Source organism: Sus scrofa, chromosome 4 (genome assembly GCF_054392235.1).
Source record: "Sus scrofa isolate SSC_HxYL_T2T_F1_AM1 chromosome 4, Sscrofa_HxYL_maternal_Yorkshire_Landrace_v2.0, whole genome shotgun sequence".
In the NCBI taxonomy this organism is placed as follows: domain Eukaryota; kingdom Metazoa; phylum Chordata; class Mammalia; order Artiodactyla; family Suidae; genus Sus; species Sus scrofa.
Window position 1 is genome coordinate 11,341,834 of NC_139386.1, and position 23,594 is coordinate 11,365,427.

Consider the following 23,594-nt stretch of genomic DNA (forward strand, 5'->3'; position numbering starts at 1 on the left):
AAGACATTCTGAATTGTGGATAGTCAGATCAAAGTGGAAAACGACTCTAATTTAAAAAGTTGAATTACTAGCAGCAAGTGCTGAGCCTAGCACAAGTTGAATATGGAGATTTTGCAAAAACTAGGGTTGCACAGTTTACTGATGAGTTTATTTAGCAGAATGTGAGAACTGTCTACAGACAACTGAAGGGTTGTCAGGTGGAGTGGATATTTGTGTTGTCTTTATTGCTATAATAACCTTCTACTAACAGTAATAACTTATTTATGGAACACTTTCTAAATATTACCTAAGTAAATGACTTGGAATATATTTTATCTTAAGTTTATTATTTTGGAATTACTAATTCTATAAAACACAAAAGGCTGCTGAGGTTTGGAGAGACAGGGACACTCTCAGAGTAAGTAGTAATAATGAGAATCAAGTCTGTAGCTCTGCTGACAAAACCCAAAGCAAAGAAATTACTGAATTTTGGACATTTTCATTTCTGTCCAGGGCCTCAGTTTCTCATCTGTAAAATAAGCATTTTGAATCCTGAGGTTTATATAAGCAGTGGTGTGCTAGAGCCCATGTGGACTCTGAGTGCTGATGGTTTTACTTTTGAAAAATTTGTGAGCAGTTTTTAAACATAGCCATCACTGACAAGTATACTATATAAAGTATGAATTTAACATGACATTAAAATATAAAATATCCCAATTCATCATTTTGTAACACTTGACTTCATTTGACTATTATTGATCCTCTTTAGGGTATTAATAGCTGTTGCATCTCTGTGGTGGAAATATTATGAAGTGGCTGTGCTACTTCCATCTTTTTCTAGCTTCTCATTCAGTGGGGTCATTTTGTAGCTTGATATCTGCCAGATTTGGGAGTATTTACACCATGAAAATTGGTAAATGCTACAAATTGAGGTTTGGTTCATTGTTTTATTGATTGTATTGGCTTATGTAACTGATGGAAAATATTCAAGTTAGAATGTCACACCTATAGGCATTACATTGGAGGTGCACAAAAAATAAGGAAATGTTCTAATGTCTGGAAACTATCGTCCAATTCAGAAAAGAAAGCACTCAATGTCTTTAATGAATGAAAGAAGTTACAACTTAGGACTTTGTTTTACTTTGTCTCCTTCATTAACACAAATGAATGTTGGTGGATATTTTTCATTGGTCAGGTGTGACCGTAGCTTAACTATAATGAAAAATTCAGTACAGTGAAAATATTCAGTAAAAATCAGTTGGCTATATGGAATGTATAATAAAGAATGCTATTTTATTAACTTGAGCTACATATCCTTTATAGAAATAGTGTATTGTGCACACACACACACGCTTTAAGTTTGTATATAAAGGTAAATATGATTATATATACACAGAGACATACACATAATATGCTGGAGAACTGGTTCTTAAATGTTTCCTGGCACCTATTTAAATTGCTTATAAGGCCTTCCTCATCTTTGATATTTTTAGGAGTCTAACCAGGACCAGAAGGTAGAGACCTCGAGAAGCCAAGCACTGTGAAAAACTAGGTCCCCGTCACTATGCTCATGACAAAGCCACTTCGCAGGGGAAAGGAGGATGTGGATGATGTTGGATGTTCTTCTTCCCCAATCAGAAAGGTTCACAGCAGCTAAAGAGGAGGACACTGGTGGGAAAGGTGAGTGGGCATTGTATTCCCAAGGCAGTAGCCGATGGCTCAGGAGACATAAGAACTTACCAAGAGTCTTATTCTTGATATCCCTACATAAATAGAAACTTTCTGGGTGGCTAGGGGCAGAATGCATAGCCTCTGGAGCCGATTTCTTTCACTTACGTGTATGCTTCCTCACTGGCTGTGCATTTCAGGTGTTTATGTATTAGCCTCTCAGGTGAGTCCTCTTGGGTCTGAGGAGTAGGTCTAGCTAAAAATGAGACTGCTCAAGAAATTGTTGATCGCCGTGCCTTTTGAAGGAACTCAATACAAATTCAATCTGCCCTCCCCTTTAGTTCCTCAAATTCTAGAACGGTGCAGAGATTATAAGAAAACCTTCTCTCAATATATTCTCTCTGAGGCATAGCCGCTCTCCACGGCTCCATCCATAAACACAGAGGGCTTGTCTCTTCATTAAGAGATGTCTTGCCATGTTATCTGTATGTTGAACTGCAGTGGTGTCCTTAGAACTTCAGGACCAGATTCAACTAAAGCAAACCAGTGAGTATGTTTTCTTTAACTTGGTCTTGATTCTCATGTAACATCAGTGAAAAGCCAAGTAGAGAGAATTTGAGTGTAAGGAAGCTAATTTCAATTTAAATGCCGACTGAAATGCTCCAGAAATGTTCTAAACCCATTACGTATACTCTCTATTCTAACCTTCACTATTCTATAAAGGAATAGACAGGCTGAGAGGTTAAGATGGATTACCTGATACCAAACCAAATACCTTTGTAGGTGGCAGACCCAAGATCTGAGCAGCTCATTCTTTCATATAAATCTTAGTGCCTCTTTGTAGAAAGCGTCTATTTGTAAATAGATATTTCAACATTTATCCATAGGATAAACATTCAACTGACATTTCGTAATTATTTCTAGGACTAGAGTATCATAGTGATGAATTAGAGGGCAAAGGAGTATTTTGAAAAAAAAAAAAAAGTGGAGATTGTTTTGGTTGTTTTTCACTGCTTCAAAGACTTAGGAAAAATAGAAACCCAAATGGAGAGGAAACAGACCCATTCTGAACTTGAACCCAGGTACACATGGTATATTCAGCTGTTAGAGACCCCAGCTCCCCACGCCCAGGCTTTCTCTCTAACCACTGTACCCCACAGCCTCCTTGCACACGTGACCATGTTCAGTTTCCTTCATTCATCATCCACTGTCTCTAAGCTCCTCCTGGTCTTCTGGTTCTTCTCACTCTTCATCCTTGCAGAAAACACAACACATTCTAGCCCTCGAACCCCTAATTTTAGTCCCTGTGGCCCCAAGAACAAGCATGAAGGCACTAGTTTCAATATTGTTTTCCTTATCTATTCTGAATTGGTGTCTCTAGAGCTGCTGTCACTGAGGGTATGACATATATACTCTGCCAAGATTTATAAGAATCATGACCTCACAAGAAGCCTAAGGAAGTGTTAGGCTTAAAATCATTCACCAGCATGTGGCAAATCTCCATAGCCCTCATAACTTCCTTATTTATAGATACCTGCTGCATTTTTTCCAAGGAGCCTTAGCTCTTAACATCCTGTAGAGTGATGTATGTGAACCTCTTATTAACTGAAAATTAGGAACTCAAAGTATTGCCTGGAGTTGAGAAACAAGTTCCAGAATTGCTGAAATGACTTTGCATATGCACACACACCACACCCCCATACTCTCTCTCTGGAATTCCGTAATGGAGTAAACACATTTTGATCTAATTAACAGTCTCAGAGATGATGGCATGTATATTGTACTGGTACAACCTATAAGTCATCCTAAATCTCTACGTTGGCAATACTCTATGTGCAAACTGTTCAGGACACTCTCCAAAGAGAATTGAGCAACCTTCTTTTAGAAGGATAGTGACAGCATTGATTTGCGCTTTATGTGCTTATAAGTGATGGAGACAGAAATCATTCTGAGTCATGTTCAGAAGGTATGTATACCTGCTGAGCTTTAAAAAGTGATGGTTTGTAAGTCGACTAGTTATTTTTCCTAAAGATACTTTTTAAAAGTTTTGAGACACAAAAGAAAAAAAATAAACAAAAAAGTCTCTCAAAGCAGTTACCCTTTCTTCTCTCCCTTGTGCATTTCAAAGAAGCTATTCAAAGCTAGTATATGCAAACTTATAACCCAGGACCATGCAACCAGCCCAACTATCAATTTATGTTCTTTTTTGGAAACAGCTTGTATTTTGCAAACCACTTTCCCTTTTAATTATTATAACAATGACTTAGAATAATGTTTCTCTTAACTCAGAGGCTATATTCTCATTACCCACTGCATGGCTGGTCCCTTTTTTTTCCCACCAGTATATGGCATTCTACAGCAGGTATGGGGTTTGTATCTTTCCAGGCCAGCCTGTCTGGAAAGAGCTTTATGGCAACACTACTGAATATTTTCTCCCCTCAGTCTCCATAAAATGGCCACTTTCTTGATTTCCACATCTGCCAAGCTGGAGGGGTGTCACCTTCTTTGGGTGGCTGCTAGGAGCAAATGAAATAGCTCTTGGCACATGCTTCTTTCTCTGTAACAATTATTAATTACTATTCTTGTCCTCATCTTCACTAGGGGGACTCCTGGGAGAAAGACAGTGGACTTTGATTAAGAAGGGCTTGTGCCCATCCCAGGGCTGCTGGTCAGTCTCTGGGCCTGTTTTCTCAATTGGGAAAAGACTTCTGAGTTGTGAGCCAGTCTCATGATCTTAGCATTGTTTATAGTTTTCACATAACCTAACATTTATTTGATTACTTTATGCATATTGAACACTGATCTAAATAATTTACGAATGTTTGTTTCATTTATATATCTTTAACGTGATATTTTAAGTTTTTGAAATCAAAGTAAATATTGCATTATCCCAGATGGCAGATGAGGAAGTGGAAACACACTGTGGATACCCAATTTTCCCAAAGTTTTGCAACAATTAAGAGGGGAACCAAGCAATTTGATCTCAGACTATGAAGCCTTGATGAATATCCTTCTCCACCACCAATTCAACTCACTGCAGTGGCCTCCTGGGCACCAGCATTCCCAGCATCAATTCCCCTGACTCAGTGGTGTTGACCATTCAGTACAGGCCCTGTAGCCATTTAAAACCATTTCCATGGTCACTACTGATTCAATTGCACTCATTTCTACCGACACTGCTTTCCTGCCTTTCTTCTCTTCATTACGCTTCCTCTGTTTCTTTTCCCCTCCAACAAAAATGTATTCCAGGAGATCTACTCAGGATTGAGGATTCCGAGAAGAATGAGAGAGTGTTGCTGATAAGAAACATGGCACAGTGGCATTGAAGTAGGAGGGCAAAGGTCAATTTGACACGGGAAAACTGTAATGTCACACATTAAGTTCCCTCGAGAGGCAGAGAGAATAAGAGAGAGAGTTGGAAACACAGAACACAGGCCCAGAAAGTCACATGTCCAAGCAGGGGCAGAGAGACAGGAAACAGAGTGGACAGAACCATAAACTCTCCCTGGGGAACTTTGGAGACAGCTTCCCAAAGGTGTTCCTATTTGAGCTGAATCTTGGAGAAAATTTTCATGTGAAAATATGGGAAGACCAAGGAAAAGGCCCTGTTTTGTGTCAGGCATGTAGCATTTAATTGGACTGGCCTTTGGGGATCTTATCTTGGGGGCACACTGGAGTAAATGGGAGTGGAAAGCTCTTGTTAAGAAATGATGAGTGAATTGTGGGGGTGAGAGGGCAGATGATTGGAAAGGAACAGATAGAAGAAAGATTTGTTGATGCAGCACTGGCAAGACTTAAGGATGGAAGAGGACAGGGGAAAGATGACTTTAGGAGTTCAAGGTCAGAGAAGATGGGGGTAAGGAGTCACAGTCTCTTATTTCTTCCTCTTCAGTTGTTGACATGAGTCCCCTCCAACCTAACTGCCTCCCTCCCTGCCTTCTTCACACCTGCCCAAGTTACACAGAAAACAGCATCTCCTGTGGGCAAAAAAAGCCCTGAGTCAGCAGATCCAGTCCCAATTCATCCCCTCTGTCTGCAGCCCTTTTGCAAAGATCCTCCAGCCCAACCATGCCTGGAGGCCTGGCCACTGTCTCTGGGTTGGTGACCTCCTCATTCTCTAGTTCTGCTCCTACCTGCTTTCTCTCTGTTCCACAAATCCCACCTGCAGGGTCCACAGACTACTTAACTTCCAAAAAATCACTGTCTTCTATGGAAGAGAGATCAAGAGATATTTGCTTTAGATTATGCTGAAATCAAAGTTCCCTTGTACTTTTGGTACATCAAGTAAACATGAAAAACATTCATTCACTCATAATGTATTCATTGAGCTGGCAGCATGCCAAATGGGTAAATGTAACGTCAACCTTGCCTCTGGGAATACAAGGATGGGCAAGGTCCCTGTGTCATGGGATGGGCACTATAGTATTAGAGAGGCAGATTGAGCAGGATAATGGAATAAGGATGGATGTAGTGATTGACAGGAAGGGAACATTCAGAATGCACTGCAGGAATATTTGGGGATAAGGGGGCAGGGGTGGACTTACTTGAAATAGGCTCATAAGGGAAGACTTCTTTGAGGAAGTGACACTTAAGATTATAAAGGCAGGAGTTCCCGTTGTGGCACCGTGGAACCAAATCTGACTAGGAACCATGAGATCTGGTGTGGGCTGGCAGCAATGGCTCCCATTAGACCCCTAGCCTGGCAACCTCCATATGCTGTGGGTGCAGCCCTAAAAGGAAAAAAAGACCAAAAAAAAATTATAAAGGCAAATGAGAAAGGAGCTACAACATGCAAAAACATAGGCGTAAAATGCTATGTAAATAATAAAGCATAAATCAATATTGACCAGGAATAAAGATAAACACGTAGCTATGCTTTTCATGTTCCTATAGAAAGCCAGTGAGGAAGTCATGAAATCTTGGGGATTTTACTCTGCCACATATGGAAGGGACCCTCCATTTCTAGGAAACCCATGCTCTCCCTGTATATAAAGGCACAAATGGGTCTACAGAAGAGTGCTACTCCAGGGGTATGAAGACAGAGACAGAAACTGTTTTAGGCTTTGTGGGCCACATGCTCAGTTGCAGCCACTTGATTCCACTATGGTAGCATGAAAGCAGCTGTGGATGGTGTATAAAGAAGGAACATGCCTGTTTGTTTATGAATGCTAAACTATGAATTTTCATGTCCCAAGAATTACTCTTTTAATATTTTTTCAGCCATTTAAAAACTTAAAATCTCCTCTTCACTCTCAGGCTTACAAAAACAGGCAGTGGGCTGTCTTTGGTCTGCGGGCCATTGTCTGGCGACCCTTACTCTTCGGCAAGGTGGTTCAAAGTGCAAACCCTTAAGCAGACAGTCGAGTTTGTTTCCAATCTACTCCATTTGCCAGTGCTGTATTTATGTGTCCAGGTCAAAGAGGAATTTACTTTGATCCTGCTTTGTTCTCTTATCTTTCTATCCTTCTCCTCTTAGTCAAGCTTCTTAAAAGAGTAACCTGTACTCCCCTCTCTGTAGCAAATTGTGTTTTACAGAAACGACTTCAATAATGCTGCTTGTCTCTGATGCTCTTCCAGAATCATGCCCCCTCCCTTAACTCCCATCGAGAAGTAGTACTGGTGTTCCCTCCCCTTGAAACTGAACAGCCTTTGTATTTCTTCAACTAATAGGATGCCACATCTATGATGCTAAGGGACTTACAAGCTGGATCATAAAAGGTAATACAGTTCCTGCCCGCCTCTTTAAGGACAGGTGCCTGTGGACCTGGAACTGCTATGCAAGACATATGACTATTCTTCTTCTCTTAAATGCTTTCATTAGACTTCTCCAGAGCAGATGTGGATACGGGAAAGAAAGAGCTGTCCCTGTGCGTTATGTGACAGCAGTGTAAGGAATATGTGGCAGAGAGCTGGGACCTTAGGCCAGGGATGGTAGCAAAAGCCATTTCATGGAAGACTTTAATAACAGGTTAAGGTTCACAGACCAGACCTGAGGGCAGTATGTGGCCATTGGAGAATTTCATGGGTAGGAGCACAATGCATAGGTTTTTGTTTCATAGGGACCTCTCTGATTGCAACGGTAAGGCTGGATTAGAAGGCAGCAACTAAGGTTTTGAGAGACCTGGTGAGAAGTCCCGGGTATAGTCTGAAGGACCACTTCATGAAAGGCAGTGGTAATGCACATGCGTAAAGGAACAGGACTGGAGAGATTCCAGAGACCACCTGGGAAGAAGAGCACTGCCTATGTAGCTAATGGGCAGAAGTCAAAACACCTGTATCTCCTACCACTGTCTTGTAACTGGAATAGATGCCTTGTATACAGCCAAGCCGCCCAGCCTTCCTTTTCATGACGTGTCTTTCTCTCCTGTCAATACGCAGTCTTGTTCCCATGAGGGTGGTTCATCTCTGTTCTCTTTAGCAGACAATGGGGAACTGTTCCTTGAAAGCAAGATGCCACAGATAAGCTCCCAGCTGGCCTTGCACGGTGAGAGGGCTCTGTGCCCCACCCCGTGTAGCACCTGCCTCTGGAGGCCGCAGACCTGGCCCCCTGAAAATACCCTGGGAACCCTGTCCCGAAGCCTCCTCTCAGCTGTTATCTTGACACAATCACCGTGTTCTGGGGTTTTAATCTGGGAGATTAAATCTTAACATGCCTGAGTGGAGAGATCACATCCTTGTAATTTTTCACCTCTATCATTTCTCAGCTGCCTTTCGTTTAACCTGCTGTATTGATGGCCCAACTGCAATTCAGAATAGTTAGAAAATGCCAATTTCAAAGGACAGCTCTTTCAAATTGCCACTCAGAGCAGCTTTCCAAGTGTGTGTAGTGAACTGTGGTAAAACTGATCATTTCAGTCAATTAGATTTTTAGGCTAGTTACTTTTTACGGTTCTGAAAAAGAGAAAGAAAGCATTTGAAAGCTAGAATCTATCAATTATAGTCTAAATGTAGATCAAAGAGGAAGATATACAAAAAGCCATATTTATACTTTTTTTTTTTTTTTTGTGGAGATGAACCTTGTTGAGGTCACTGGAATTCTATTATAGCGTGTTCATTTTACACGGAGTAGGAGTCACTTGAAAAAAAAAAAAAAGTGGGGGGGGTGACTACCAAAATCCTTTGAAGAGAAACTAGGGACAAAGAATTAAGAGATTGATATGGGAGAAGAGGAATGCCTCACCCAGGAAAGGGATGTTGTTTGTTATTACCTAATCGGGTGGATTTTTCCTGTAAGGATATTTTTGATTGTGGACTCAGAAAGTTCTAGATCTTGGAGTTATCGGAGACAGTTTGGGGGGTGGGGGGATGTGCTTGGGCTGTGGGATGGAAATCCTGTGAGATCAGATTGTTATGATCATTATACAACTATAGATGTGATAAATTCATTTGAGTAATGAAAATAAATACATACATAAATAAAAGACTGGAGAGGCTTTTTAGAAAAATAAATAAATAATTGAAATAGGCCCAGAGACTACTAGCTCAGAAAACGTAGAGTAGATATTTTGTGACTGTTCATTGCCTTTATCCCACCCAAGCCTGGATTATTATGTTTAGAGATTTTTTTTTAAAAAGTCCAATAAGAGATTGTGGTCTCCCTTTAGGCAACTGAAAAATCAAAACCATCACCCAGAGTAAAGTAAGATTAAAGACCAACAGAAAGACTCCAAATCTAATATATACTTTGCCGTTTCAAATTTAAAAACCCCTCAAAATATCTTCTCACATTAAAACAATGTCCTACGGACAGTGAAAAGAGGATGTAGGTCAGAATTGGATCGGAGCATCCAGCAGCACTAGCCTTATCGTATTTTTAACTGCTGGAGAATGCTCTGCTTTTAGACACGCCCTTGAGACTTGAGACCTTGTTTAGCCGACACCTTTTGCACAAAGCCATCTATGACCCCGTTCAGACCCTTGTAATCCCTTCCTGCTCTGGCCTCCTGTAGCAGTTGTCTACACCATTCACTTCCTGAAAATAATGCCACTAAGTCTCATATGATCGAGCCAGAGGAGCACCAGATTTCAATTAGCAGGTCTGGATTCTGCTCCTCTTATCACCACTTGCAGCCAAGCATCTTTGGGTCAGTATATCAGCCGGGGGAACACTGGCAAGACAGAGTCCACACTAGGGAGATGGAGAGAGGCAGTTTAACACACAGGTATGGGGAAAGTTAAGGCAAACACGAGCTGATGAGGCAGCCAAAGAGTAGCAACAGAAGACCACTAGAGGCAGCGGGCTTCAAGGGACACAGGGAGCTGGAGACAGTGGTTTATCTGCACAGCACGTGAAGCAGTCAGGCAGGAGCTAAACTACGGTGGCGGGTCTATGATGTGGATGACTGAACCAAAGAGGGAGCGTCTGTCTAGAAGGGATTTTGGAACTGACTTCAGAGGAGATGCAGCTACTGTCAGAGATACTGCCTGAAGCACAGCAAGAGGGAAGAAATTTCCCTGGCTTCTCCCCTTTGTCAGGTTTCCATTTTTCCACCTGTGTCACCCAATGACCACATTTAGCTGGAAGTCAATTGACAAGGACACCTCTCCGGTGCTACAGAGCAGTGAGTGGAGTCAGGGGATGGATTCGAGAGCAATGTGCAAATCGCTGGCACAGTAAGTCAGTACCTGGTGAACAGTTCTACCCTCCTCTGTCAAATTTTAAAGCAATGCCTTTCTAACGTACTTTTGAAGAGTATATCAGATTTTAATTGGCTGGTAGGGGGTAATTAAAACTGAGAATACTTTGGATAACTATTTTAAAGCTTTAAAATATTAGATAATAGAATTTCCACTTCAAGGGAAATAGTCACACATATGCATGCAGAGGTAGGTGCAAATGTTTATATCTCAATGTTTATAATACTGAAAGTTAGACGCAACCTGAAATAGATGTGATATTTTCAGGGCTTTAAAATATAAAGGACAATCTCAGCCTTCCAGGATTTCTTCTTCATGAAAGGCAGTTGGCCTAAGGCTCAGGAAAATAGGATAAAGTGCTACATGGATATTCAGGGGTGAGAGAATGGTGACTACTCATCCATCCTGTTTAGGCTTCTAGACAAATGTGTATATTATATGGAATATAGAGCTACTAGGAGGACTTTTAAAATATATTCAAATAAGAAAATTCTTCCAGATGAAAACAATAAATGAATCTGCTTTCGAATTTTTCAAGCTCGCACCAAAAAGAAACACAGGGGTGAGGAGGTTGGAGGCCTAGGTAGGACAGCAAGAGGTGACCTGAGCATAATGAGAATCCAAGTGACCTGTGAGGTCATTCCAGTTCTGGTTCTGATTCCAGTGGTGACCCTGTCCAGGCCTCCACTCCAATTTTCTGGCACAAATAATGAAAACCAGAGACAGCCCACATCCACTGTTGCTGGGCATTTTGCAAAGGAATGAACTGGCTTTCCCAGGATCTCAGGCCCTGTGTGGAACTCACCCCCAAGCCTGCTTACCCCCCCCCCCCGCCCCACAACTGTCAGACGCCATCATATGGGAATCATGCTTCTCTGAAGAGTTCAATTTAAATGCTTGGCTTTGCACTTAAGACATCCCCTTTGTCTACCCCCGAGGACCCTAAGAGCTTTATCTTTCATAGTCTTAAAATGCATTGTCCTTTGCAAAGGTCAGAACAAATTGTAAATTCTAGCTTTGTGGCTTTTGTTTGATCTTCTGCAATAAACTTAATCTCCCTGGTTAAGTGAGCAGCTTTGCTTGGTTTTTAGGTCATAGTAGATGTTTAATAAACTTTAGGCTTTTTTTTTTTTTTTTTTTAACTTTGATCCCATTCCTTCAGCCTACCCTTGAGGGTATAATTATAAAGGTATAGTTTACCTTGCCTACACAATATCTCATTTGTTCACCCCTTCCTGTCTTTGCTTATACTATTATTCTCTTTCACCTGGAATGTCCATTCTTGTCCTTCATTTGTCTTTCTCTGTGAAGACTTAGCTCATTAACTGAAATGGGAAAGGCATTAAAAAAAAAAAAAAATCCAAGAGCACCTATTCTGAACCTGAAGGCACCAAATCCTTTCAACTTTGAACTTCGTCATTTTAATTTGTTTGTGTCTTACCATCCATCTTCAGTGTTTTACCTCTAAGACCAAATAAAAAACAATGCTTATATTGAAAGAGAATGGACCTTGCAATTCAACAGACATGCCTGGGTTTGGGTTGCAGCACACAGTAAGTGTTTGAGACATTTGGGCTACATGCTGTTGAAGGGAGTGTTTCCTTTTCGGCAGGTTGGGACTATTTGCAGGCATGAAAGAAATATCCTAGACAAAGGAAGAACTATTCCAATGCCAGCCTCAAGCTGGAATGTTTTCTGGTCAGTTCCCTTTTCTTGCTTAGCAAGCACTGAGCTTCCTGTTTCTGGTTTGGACCTGAAGTGGAGGTTCCCAAATACCAACAGGAAGGTCATACTTGTGGTCTCCCGCCCTGGCTGAAACCCTGCTGAAACCTGAAGCACTGGAATTCCATGTGGGTGTCATTTTCCCAAGAGATTTCCAGCTGCACTTCCCAGATCAGAGATGGGTCACTGGATGCTATTAGATCCGTAACCATTCTTCCTCTTTTACTTTTCCTGAGATTCCATAATCATCTTGTCAAGTATGGGTTCCATACTTAAGAAGAGTTCCTGTGGGGAGTGGTGGGATTTTTAAATACCGGATGGAATCTCAACTTGAGTTGCATCAGATTTCTACATAGGAGCATGAGAAAAGGCAAGATTCGTCGATCCACCCATTTGTTCATTCACAAATATGGAATAGTCAGGATATACGAGTCATTGTCCTCAATGGTGGCGGGGGGGGGCTTCCTAACACTGCTTCTGAGAGTCCACTTCTATGAGCTATGGGGAGTCAGACATTCAAATGGGCAAATCAGATTTCTACTTGAACTCTTCAGTTCCACACAGGTTTATAAAGACCTTGGGCACACCAATTACCTATGGTGGTCCCAGGTGCAATAAAGAGGAATATTGTTGAGGGCTAACCATACCCTAGATGCATGTATTTTGGATATATGTTCTTAGGTAATTTTCACAACAATCCCATGGATAGAATCACCTCTATTGTATAGTTAATAAAGTAAAGTTTGGAGAGGTTTTCTAGCGTTCACAGAAAACGTAGTTTTCAAGTCAGTACTTGAACATTAATCTCCTGATGGACATTTGGATGGTTTCCAGTTTGGGGCTATCATAGAAAGTGATGTTATCTTGTCTTTTGTGTGCACATGCAACATTTCTACTTCATATAATACCTGGGAGTAGAATTGCTGGGTCATGAGCTATGCATATATTAAGCTGTAGTACATATTCCTAGTTGATATAGTTTTTTCTCTACATCATTTTTCTCTACATCATTTTTTTATAACTTGAATTTATAAAAGCAGAAAATTCTGTTTTGCAAAGACAAGGCAAAACAATATCTCCTATCCCACACACTTTTTTTTTTCTTCTGGACTTTAACCTTGATGTTTTCTTCAGCAAGTAGTGGAATCTAGCTCCTTCTCCTTGAACCTGAATGAACTTGAGTGGCTTCCTAGATGAGGGCTGTTCAATAGAATATTCTTCAATTATGGAAATATTCTATCTGTGTTGTCTGATACAATAACCACTAGCCACATCGGACACTTGAAATGTAGCCAGGATGACTGTAGAGCTGAATTTTAATTTAATGTAACTTAATTAATTTAAACTTAAGTGGACACACAGGTCTAGTGGCTATTGCACTGGGCAGTGCAGGCTTAGACCAATAGAGTACAGTGGAATTGTTGCTATGCGATTGCTGAAGCTAAACCATTAACATGCTGTGCACCCTGCCTGTTGTCTTGGAACACAGTCATTATGCTGTGAGGAATCTCAATTAATGGGGGAATCTCAAGCCGACTGCAGAAAGTCTCACATAGAGAAAAACCTAGGATTATGGATCATAGGCACAGCTGAACTCCCCAGCAGCCATCAAACCCAGCAAACCATCCTTGTGGGTGAAGCATCATGAAAATGGGATCTGCATCTCCCAGGTGAGCTGCTCTAGCTGATGCTGAGGAGTACAAACAAGCCATCCCTGCTGATCTCTGCCTAAATTGCAGATTCATAAGCCAATAATTGTTTTTGATTTTTTTCTGGTAAGTCACAAAATACAATCAGTTTATTAAAGTTTACGTATAGTCAGGAGATTGGGACAAGATAGTGGAGGATAAGGACTTAAGCTGAACAACCATCAGCAAGATAGATTGGAAACTACCAAAAAAGATATCCTACACCCAAAAAGAAGCCGCATGGACATGGTAGGAAATGCACTTTCATCGTGATACAAGCCTACACACGGTCAGGCTGTGCCTCTGGTTATGTGCATTTTAGATCTTTGTATTAGATTCTTCACAGCACTCATCTTTAACTGTCTGTTCTCTCATTTTACAATATTCTGAACTCTGGACCGATTTCAGAAATTATGCCCAGGATGATGGAATCTTTAGATTTTCCACATAATATGCAACACTTGCTGATAATCTTTTTTTTTTTTTTTTTTTCTTTTCCAGCCACACCCATGGCATGTGGAAGTTCCTGGGCCAGAGATCGAACCTGAGCACAACTACAGCCTACGCCACAGCTACGGCAACACCAGATCCTTAACCAACTGTGTGCTGGGCCAGGGATTGAACCCATGCTGCCACAGAGACAACACTGGATCCTTAACCTGCGGGGGCACAGTGGAAACTCCTCTGCTGATATTCTAAATCCCTTGACCATTTTGTGTATTTTCTGTGAGTTCAGCAATGAATTATGGTTTATCCAGGACTTACTTTTGCAAAGAAGGGGAGCACTTTCGGTGACTGAAGTCTTTTAGACTACCAAAGCAAGAAACAACAACAAAACAAGAAATAGAAGTTATTTTTAGAGCCACGAAATATTTCTTGAGCTGAAAAAAATCCCAGAATATACAAACTGAAATCTTACCATATACCATACTATAAAAATTTAAGAAAATAGAGACTGTGCAAACATATTTTGTGAACTTTTATAATGGAAAATTTTAGATGAATGAAAGTAATTCTAAATGTCTAATGTAGTGAGTCGTGGGTTAGGAAGACACAGATCATATCCAGAGGAACAAAAGTCAGCCTGATCTAGGGCTTTTCCAGAAAATCACGGAATCATGAAAGATAAACTTTATGATTCAAGATTTATATGATCAGGAGTTCCCACTGTGGCTCAGAGGGTTCTGAATACGACTAGTATCCATGAGAACATGTGTTTGATAGCTGGCCCCACTCAGCAGGTTAAGAATGTGCATTGCCATGAGCTGTGGTATAGGTCACAGAGACTGTTCAGATCTGGTGTTGCTGTGGCTGTGGCCAGCAGCTGCAGCTCCAATTGGACCCCTAGCCCAGGAACTTCCATTAGCCACAGGTATGGCCCTGAAAAGCAACAAAAGAAAGAAAAAGAATTCTATTATCAGTATGATGTTGTGTGTTAAAGCAATTGGAAGACATTCTCCAATATATTTGGATTCAGAAAGTCGATCTCATAAAGAACATGTCAAAATATATTCGAAGATAAATCACTAAATAATAGGATTTATCTTGATGTCCCATAGGCCCAGGTCTGAGGAACTACTCTGCTACTCTCTAGTTGAGACCTTAAGTCTCTCCGTTTTCTCATCTGTTCCCAGGTTGATGCTACTCTTACACTTTAATGAGCTATGTACATGCCCACTAAGCTAAGGCCTTTGAAGATAAAGGGAACGTTGGATGTTCTTTTGTTTTGCAACACCCATGTAATGCCCAGGACATCCTAAGTGGACAGTGGATGTAAGATGAACAACAGGTTATATGAGTTATTACCAATACACCTACCTGCTTGAAATACATGTTGGAAAGTGTTAAGAAAAATGACATTGTCTTGTTTCTTTAAAAAATATTGAAATAGACATAACACTGTTTAATCCGAAAAAGAAGATGGCAATAAATATAGAAACAAGTCATCGGGAGGAACAACCACGTGTATTAAGAAGATATGGGGATCCCTTTGCCTCATCTTATGGAAATACATTTGAAATCTTGACTACCAAGCATAATACTCTAGAAAATATCTATAATGCAACAAAAGAGGCTAAGAAACTTATCAAAAGCTATCTGAAGGAAACATCAACATCACTTTATTTCAGAAGTAAGTTTTATGAACTATCTACGGAATGCAATTTAAATTTTTTGAAAGCATAAGGAATGTGAACGTTTCTAAGGGGTTTTTACAAATACAGAACATTAGTACCAAACTTAATAAAGGCAACACAATAAAATGAAACTACAGATGGATTTCTCTAACAGATATTGATGCAAAATCCCTAAAATGTGTTAGCAGATAGAATTCAGCAGCTTATTAAAAGATTGAGAGATACTATTCAGGAGTAATCCATTGAAAAAATTCAAAATTTCAGTGTGTTTTTCCATATTAATTACAGGTCAAGGCAGAGAAGCATTATGTTTGACGATGTTGACAAGGTGCTTGAAAAAAGCCAGTATCATTCTTGAAAAACAAGTTTGATAAATATGGATGCATTGATATTTAATTAGCAACATGGCAATAGTGAAATACAAAAATGTTCCTATTAAGAAATAGAACAAGGAGTTCCTGTTGTGGTGCAGTGGAAACAAATCCAACTAGGAACCATGAGGTTGAGGAGGGTTCGATCCCTGGCCTCGCTCAGTGGGTTAAGGATCCTGCATTGCCCTGAGCTATGGTGTAGGTCATGGATTCAGCCCAGATCTGGCATGGCTGTGGCCATGGCATAGGCTGGTGGCTGTAGCTATGATTGGACCCCTAGCCTGGGAACCCCCATATGCTGAAGATGTGGGCCTAAAAAGCAACAAAAAAAAGAAAGAAAAGAAAAATAGAACAAAAATGTTGATTATCACTACTATTATCTAAAATTCTGTGGAAATTCTTTTCAATGAATTGAAGAAAGATAAGTGTGAGGTACTAAATTTCTAAAAAGAAATTTCAATTCAATTTACAAATACCTGGATAATTTCATAAACCTGGAAAACCCAAAGGAAATCAACTGGGAAAGTATAAATAATGCGAAAATTTAGTAAGGAGAATTCAGAAATTGATGTCTAAAACCCTGTTGGGCTTTACTAGTTCAAAAAAGATTTACTTAGGTTAAAGAAAGATCAATTGGGACTTTCCATCTTGGCGCAGAGGAAACGAATCCAACTAGGAACCATGAGGTTGCAGGTTCAATCCCTGGCCTCTCTCAGTGGGTTAAGGATCTGGTGTTGCCCTGAGCTGTGGTGTAGATCTCAGACACGGGTTGGAACTGGCGTTGCTGTGGCTCTGGCGTAGGCCAGCGGCTGCAGCTCTGATTAGACCCCTAGCAAGGGAACCTCCATATGCCACAAGTACGGCCCTTAAAAGACAAAAAACAAACAAAAAAACAACAACAAAAAAGATCAATTGAACAAAAATTAGAAAATAAATGCCCAGAAATAGAAGTAAGTAGAAATGTGCTAGATTTATCTGAGTAAACTTTAAGATGCTCTAATAGGATATAGAAGGATCTTCAAAACATTTAAACGTGATCCAAGAAACAAAAAATACAATTTGAATTAATGCCCAGTTCTAGTTAAGATAATGCAACATTGTAAAGATGCTCATTTACCCTGTGTAAATCTATAAACTGAATATGGCTCCAATAAAACTATCAGTGGAATTGTTTTATATAAATCCAGACATGTTAAATCTATAGTCAGGTAAAGATTAGGCAGGAAAATTTTGAAAAAAGAACAGTCCACATTTTTACATAGTATAAAACTTTCATAAGTAAGGGCTTACTACTTGTACATTAAATAGAGATAGCAGAGGAAAGCAGCAGAATCTTGAATGAAACAAATAAGATGGATATTTAGATTATGACAATAACAGCCCAAATCACTGTGTTAAAGGCAGAATAATCAAAAAATGATGTTGGGACAGCCCACTGAGAAAATAATTCTCATTTACATAAAGTGTGTCACTTCTACAAATTTATTACTAATTTAATTAATTTGTGATACTAATTTATTATATAAAATTATGATCTAAATAGATAAAATTTTTCAGTTAAGATAAAAAAAGATTTTTTCTTCTATTCTTGCAGCAGTCACCATTTCCTAAGCAACTCACAAAAGACTGATTTTTGTGAATTCACAGAATTCACAACAGGTTAATATAACTTCACAAAAATTTAAATTTCTCCTTGAGAAATACTCTGAACAAAATCAGTACAATATAAATAAGCTGGGACATATTTGCAGCAAATATGATAGATGAATATGAATAAGGTCCTTAAATAAATTTTTCTTATAAATCAATTAACATAAGACACTAGCTCAATATAATTATGGACAAAGGCACAGATAGTGCTCTAGAAAAAGAATACCATTTTTTAAAATTTAATTTTTTGGCCATGACCATGGCACATGGAAGTTCTTGGGTCAGGGATTGAATCTGCGCCACAGCAGCAACCCAAGCCACTGCAATGACAACCCCAGATCCTTAACCCCCCGTGCCACAGAACTTGTAGCAGTTTTTTTTAAAAACATAAAGATGTTTAACTTCCCTCAAAATTAGAAAAGCGTCAAAGAAAAAGAATGTTTATTTTATAGAGTTTATTTTATTGAGATACTTTTACCGCTAGTGAGACTATGTTAAGTAACCATTCTCTCTCCCACATTATTAGTGGGACTATTAATTGGCATAATCTTATTGGAGGACGATTTGACAGTATTTATCAATATTCTAAAAACATTATTTCTTTTTTTTAAATAAAATTTTAACTTTTTTTTTTTTTTTTTTGGCTTGGCAAACTGGGTTTTATTTACATCTTTTCACAGCCATGAGGGGTGGGGTTAAGTTTTATGATGCAGACACTCATGCTTTCCCTCCAAATGGATTAGAGACCTGTTTGTCAATTTTCTGCTGCACAGCAAGGTCACCCAATCACACATACATCTATACATTCTTTTTTCTCACATTATCATGCTCCATCACAAGCGACCAGACATAGTTCCCAGTGCTATATAGCAGGATCCCATTGTTTATCCATGCCAAAGGCTATAGTTTGCATCTATTAACCCCAAATTCCCAGTACTTCCTATTCCCCCCCCCACCTTGGCAACCTATATTAGATTCCAGATATAAGTGAAATCATATTGTATTTGTCTTTCTTTTTCTGACTTACTTCACTTAGTATGAGAGTCTCAGCTATAAAAAAAAAAAAAAGGAGTCTAATATCCAGCACAAATGAACATTCCCACAGAAAAGAAAATCTTGGACTTGGAGAATAGACTTGTGGCCGCCTGGGGGGAGAGGGAGGGAGTGGGAGGGATCTGGAGCTTGGGGTTATCAGATACAACTTGGAATGGATTTACAATGAGATCCTGCTGAGTAGCATTGAGAACTATGTCTAGATACTTATATTGTAACAGAACGAAGAGTGGAAAAAAAATGTACACATGTAAGTGTATCTTGGCTCCCATGCAGTACAGCGGAAAAATAAACAAATAAATTTAAAAAAAAGAATACTCAACACCCTCAATCTAAAGATGGAAAAGTTAAGGAATATAAGTGATATAAAAAAAAGAACAAAATAATGCCATTTGCAGCAACATGGATGGAACTAGAGACTCTCATAAAAACATAGTTTCTTTTAAAATGCATACATAGTCTAACCACTTTTCTTTCATCTTTCAGGCAATGAGCACATGTACAAAGGAATTATATACCATGACTTTTGTGGCCATGTTGGTTTTAAGAGCAAACATTTAGAACGTAGGTGAATATGTGCCAATGGGGAGATTGGGGAAGTGTATTATAGACAGACAGCGTATCTATAACGGAGACAACTTTGGATGTATTTGGATTAATCCCCACTACTGGAAAAATCACAAGATTCAGGGCAGGGTATTTCATTGAATCTAAAAAAAAAAGTGTATAAATGTACATAATACAATTGAGACAAATATCTTTTGACAGACACAGGTAACTAATTTTGCTCTAGAAAGGGGGATGAGGGTTGAAGGCAAAGTTTGTTATCACTCTACAGCCATTTTTATTGCTTGACATGTTTATTACATCCATGCCCTATATTTTTTTTTCTTCAAAACAAAAACTAGTTAAAAAAAAAAAAAGTTCAACTTCTTCACCTTAATCTCTCACTTTAGATTGCCACCCTATCAGAAATTCTATCAATCAGACTTGGGGAAAATTCCACTCTCTCTTTCAAAAGAAAAATCCCTGAAATCCCAGGGTCAGCACCTACGAATGAACTTCACATCGCAGCTCCTTGTTTTTTATTTGTGTGGGTCCCAAACTGAGCAGGTCTGTAAGGAATGCTGCCCCCCCCCCCATATAGAAACTTCTCTGTGCTTTGATGGGTCTTATCCCATTATATGCTCTAAAGATGCTTTACAAGTCTCTGATAGGCTTCTTATCTTATATGTGAAATTTTATCTAGATCGATTATCTATCTTATCTCCCTCTCTCTCTCTCTCTATCTGCCATGCTCATGGCATGAGGAAGTTCCCAGGCCAGGGATTAAACCTGCACCACTGCAGTGACCAGAGCCACAGCAGTGACAACACTGGATCCTTAGCCCACTAAACCACCAGGGAACTCTTAAAGAATTTTGATTTTTTTAATATGCAGTTGATCTTTTCTTTTGAAATTAACAGAGTTGATTTACAATGTTGTGCCAATTTCTGCTGTATAGCAATGACCAAATCACACATATATACATACATTCCTTTTCTTATATTATTTTTCCATCATGGTCTATCCGAAGAGATTGGATATAGTTCCTTGTGGTATCCAGCAGGACCTCATTGCTTATCTATTCTAAATGTAATAGTTTCCATTTACTAACCCTAGATTCCCTATCCATCCCACTCCTTCCCCTCCCCTCCTGGCAACAACCAAGTCTGTTCTTTATGCCTGCGAGTCTGCTTCTGTTTTGTAGACAAGTTCGTCTGTGCCATATTTTAGATTCCACATATAAGTGATATCATATGGTATTTGTCCTTCTCTTTCTGACTTATTTCACTTAGTATAAGAATCTCTAGTTGCATCGGTGTTGCTGCAAATAGAATTCTTTAGTTCTTTGTTATGGCTGAGCAGTATTGCATTGTATATACGCACCACTCTTCTTGATCCATTCATCTTTCGATAGACATCTAGGTTGTTTCCATGTCTTGGCTGTTTTGAATAATGCCGCCATGACCCTACAGGGGCATGTATCGTTTTGAATTTGTAGTTTCATCTGTATATATACGCAGGAGTGGGATTGCTGGATCAGATGGTGGTTCTATATTTAGTTTTCTGAGGAACCTCCATGCTGTTTTCCAGAGCAGTTGTGCCAATTTCTACTCCCACCTAATAGTGCAGGAGGGGGGAACTCCTAAAATTTTTAAAACCAAATTTAATGTAAGGCATGAAATGTATTCTTGTAGCCCTGCCATAATACTTACCATGAACCAGGCAGTGTTCTAAACATTTTACATATATAAAATTTATATATTTTCATATATATTTAATATATAATAGCATATATATTATATATAGTTACTCCATATTTACATATAACATGGAGTGTATATATTCCCACTCACCATCACCCCTTCCTGTCCTCACAGCCGTCTTTGACTAACCTCGATTGCTGAAGGGGCAGGACAAATAAACACAGCCCCGCTCATGGGTCACAATTTTTTTTTTTCTTCCTTTTTAGGGCCACACCCACAGCAAATGGAGGTTCCCACGCTAGGAGTCGAATCAGAGCTGCAGGACTGGCCTACACCACAGCCACAGCAATGCGGGATCTGAGGCATGTCTGCAACCTACACCACAGCTCATGGCAACGCTGAACCCTTAACCCACTGAATGAGGCCAGGGATTGAACCCACGTCCTCATGGATGCTAGTTGGGTTTGTAACCGCTAGGCCACAATGGGAACTCCCACAGTTTTATTTATAACCTAGAAGCCCTAGAGGACCCTTTTCCCCACCTTGCCACACTACTGCGTTTTCACTTTCCTCTTCTCCTAGAGGGCTGCAGACACTGTCTTGCTCTGCATACTCCTCCCCCAGCCTTACTGTTGGCTGATGACTTTGACTCTTATTCTCTTAGAAAAGGTTCCCGGGAGCTTGGTAGCTAACTTAAAACATCAAACTAGAAATACTGCATAATAGGGAGTGGTGGGGATGAAAGCTGCCTGCCAAGTTCAAAAAGCCCATGAGGAGGGTTAAATGGCACTGAGGTCGAGTTTTTCATGGCCATGAAGCCTGGTAGAGTCACATAGTGTCATCTTTTCAAGAGAATTGGAAAATCCATATTTTGATGTAAATTTTCCTGATTTTAAATATCTTGTGAAAATAACATTTCAGCAAACTAGAATGTACCTTGTAGACACCCTCGGTTCAGAACTCTATAGAGAAACATGAATCAAGGAGTCATTCATTATTTTAATGTAATTCAAAGAAAGCAACCAGATTTCTAAGAATAGTTTCAATTTAAGTTACCATTCGTTCTCAAGAATTTTCTCTTTAAACTTCTGGGATCGGTTCAGGGTCTCAGCAGGAATTTAGGATTATTTGAGACTTTAATAAAGAGACTATTTTTAAGGTTCCGGGTGTAGAGAAACCAGGGGAATAGTGAGGAGCTAAAAACAGGATTCTTGTCAACACTGATGAGGGCGATTAGGTGTTATTAGAGAACACGTATAAATTTGTACTATTGTGAGCAGACACTTTTTCTTCCAGAAACACAGTGAGTCTTAAAACCTCAGAACACATTAAAAGAATGAATATTTCTTACCTTGTTCTCCCGCCTCCCCCACTGGAAAAAACCCAACTGGAATCCAGTCAGAAAGCCCCCCCACCCCAGTAATGTGGTCTTTCCATGTTGACCTACAAGGGCCCAGAACAGGGTGGAGAAGCGTGGGGAGTGGACTTGAGGAGGAAGATGAAAGATCAAGCAGAAAGCCCACCATTGGTCTTATAAAATAGCTGCTATTACTACTCTCTCGTTGTCGTTGAGAAAACTGGGACAGACTTAATACACTACTCAACATAACAAACACTAACTGATGAGACAGGCTGCACTTCATGACTCCAAAGTCTAAAAACACTTTTCTGCACTGTTTCTTCACCACGAAATTCTCTAACATATGTAACATTTGAAAAAAAAAAAAAAATGGATCGCTTAATGAATTCAATATGCAATACATGAATTACTTCTTCAGAGGAATTGATTTAGCAGAAGGCTGCAGGTTTATACATTCAGAATATATTCACTGAATGTCCGTGGTGCTGTGCTCAGGGATGAATAGGACATGGTGTGCCTTCTCTCAGAGAGATAGGGCTTAGAATCCAGCACAAGACAGTATACAAACCATGTAAATGCCTAAGTAGATTCTTTTAAGTCGTCATAAGGGATGTAAGGAAAAGAGCCTAAATAAAGCGGTATTGTAGAATAAGAGGTCAGCCAAAGCTAGCCCACCGCCTGGTTTCGTATGGTCTGTGATCTAAGAATGGCTTTTATGTTTTTTCAACTGATGGAAAAACGTCACAAGCCGAATAATACTGTGGGACACATGAAAAAACAGGGAATTCAAATTTCACTGTCTATGAATAAAGTTTTATTGGCTCGCAGCCCTGCTCATATGTTTGCACGTTATCTATGGCTGCTTTCATGCTCCAGTGGCACAGTTTAGAAGTCGTTGCCACAGAGACCATATGGCCCGCAAAGTCCTAAGTATTTACTCTCTGGCCCTTTATAGAAAGTGACTGCTAGGGGTGGACCTATTTAAATGGGGTGGTCAGGAGAAGTATATTGAAATGAATGTGTATTATGACATGGAAGACAGAGAAAATGAACATGTATTAGGACATGGAAGACAGAGAAAG

The 23,594-nt window shown here is 39.7% G+C and overlaps 1 protein-coding gene across 3 annotated transcripts in view; it reads left to right on the forward strand.

The window, feature by feature from the left end:
- LOC102167986 (uncharacterized) overlaps positions 1-23,594 on the forward strand; it is a 573,390-nt gene that overhangs the window by 537,281 nt on the left and 12,515 nt on the right. For 2 of the 3 annotated variants that reach the window (XR_014843341.1, XM_085021668.1), the window contains one exon: positions 1,473-3,727. Coding sequence is in view for 1 of the 3 variants with exons in the window: in XM_085021668.1 (XP_084877794.1) it covers positions 1,473-1,523 (51 nt within the window). In the remaining 2 variants the exon portion in view is untranslated. Of the gene's footprint in view, positions 1-1,472; positions 3,728-23,594 lie in introns of those variants that run through there. The other variant, XR_014843339.1, reaches the window with a different exon arrangement.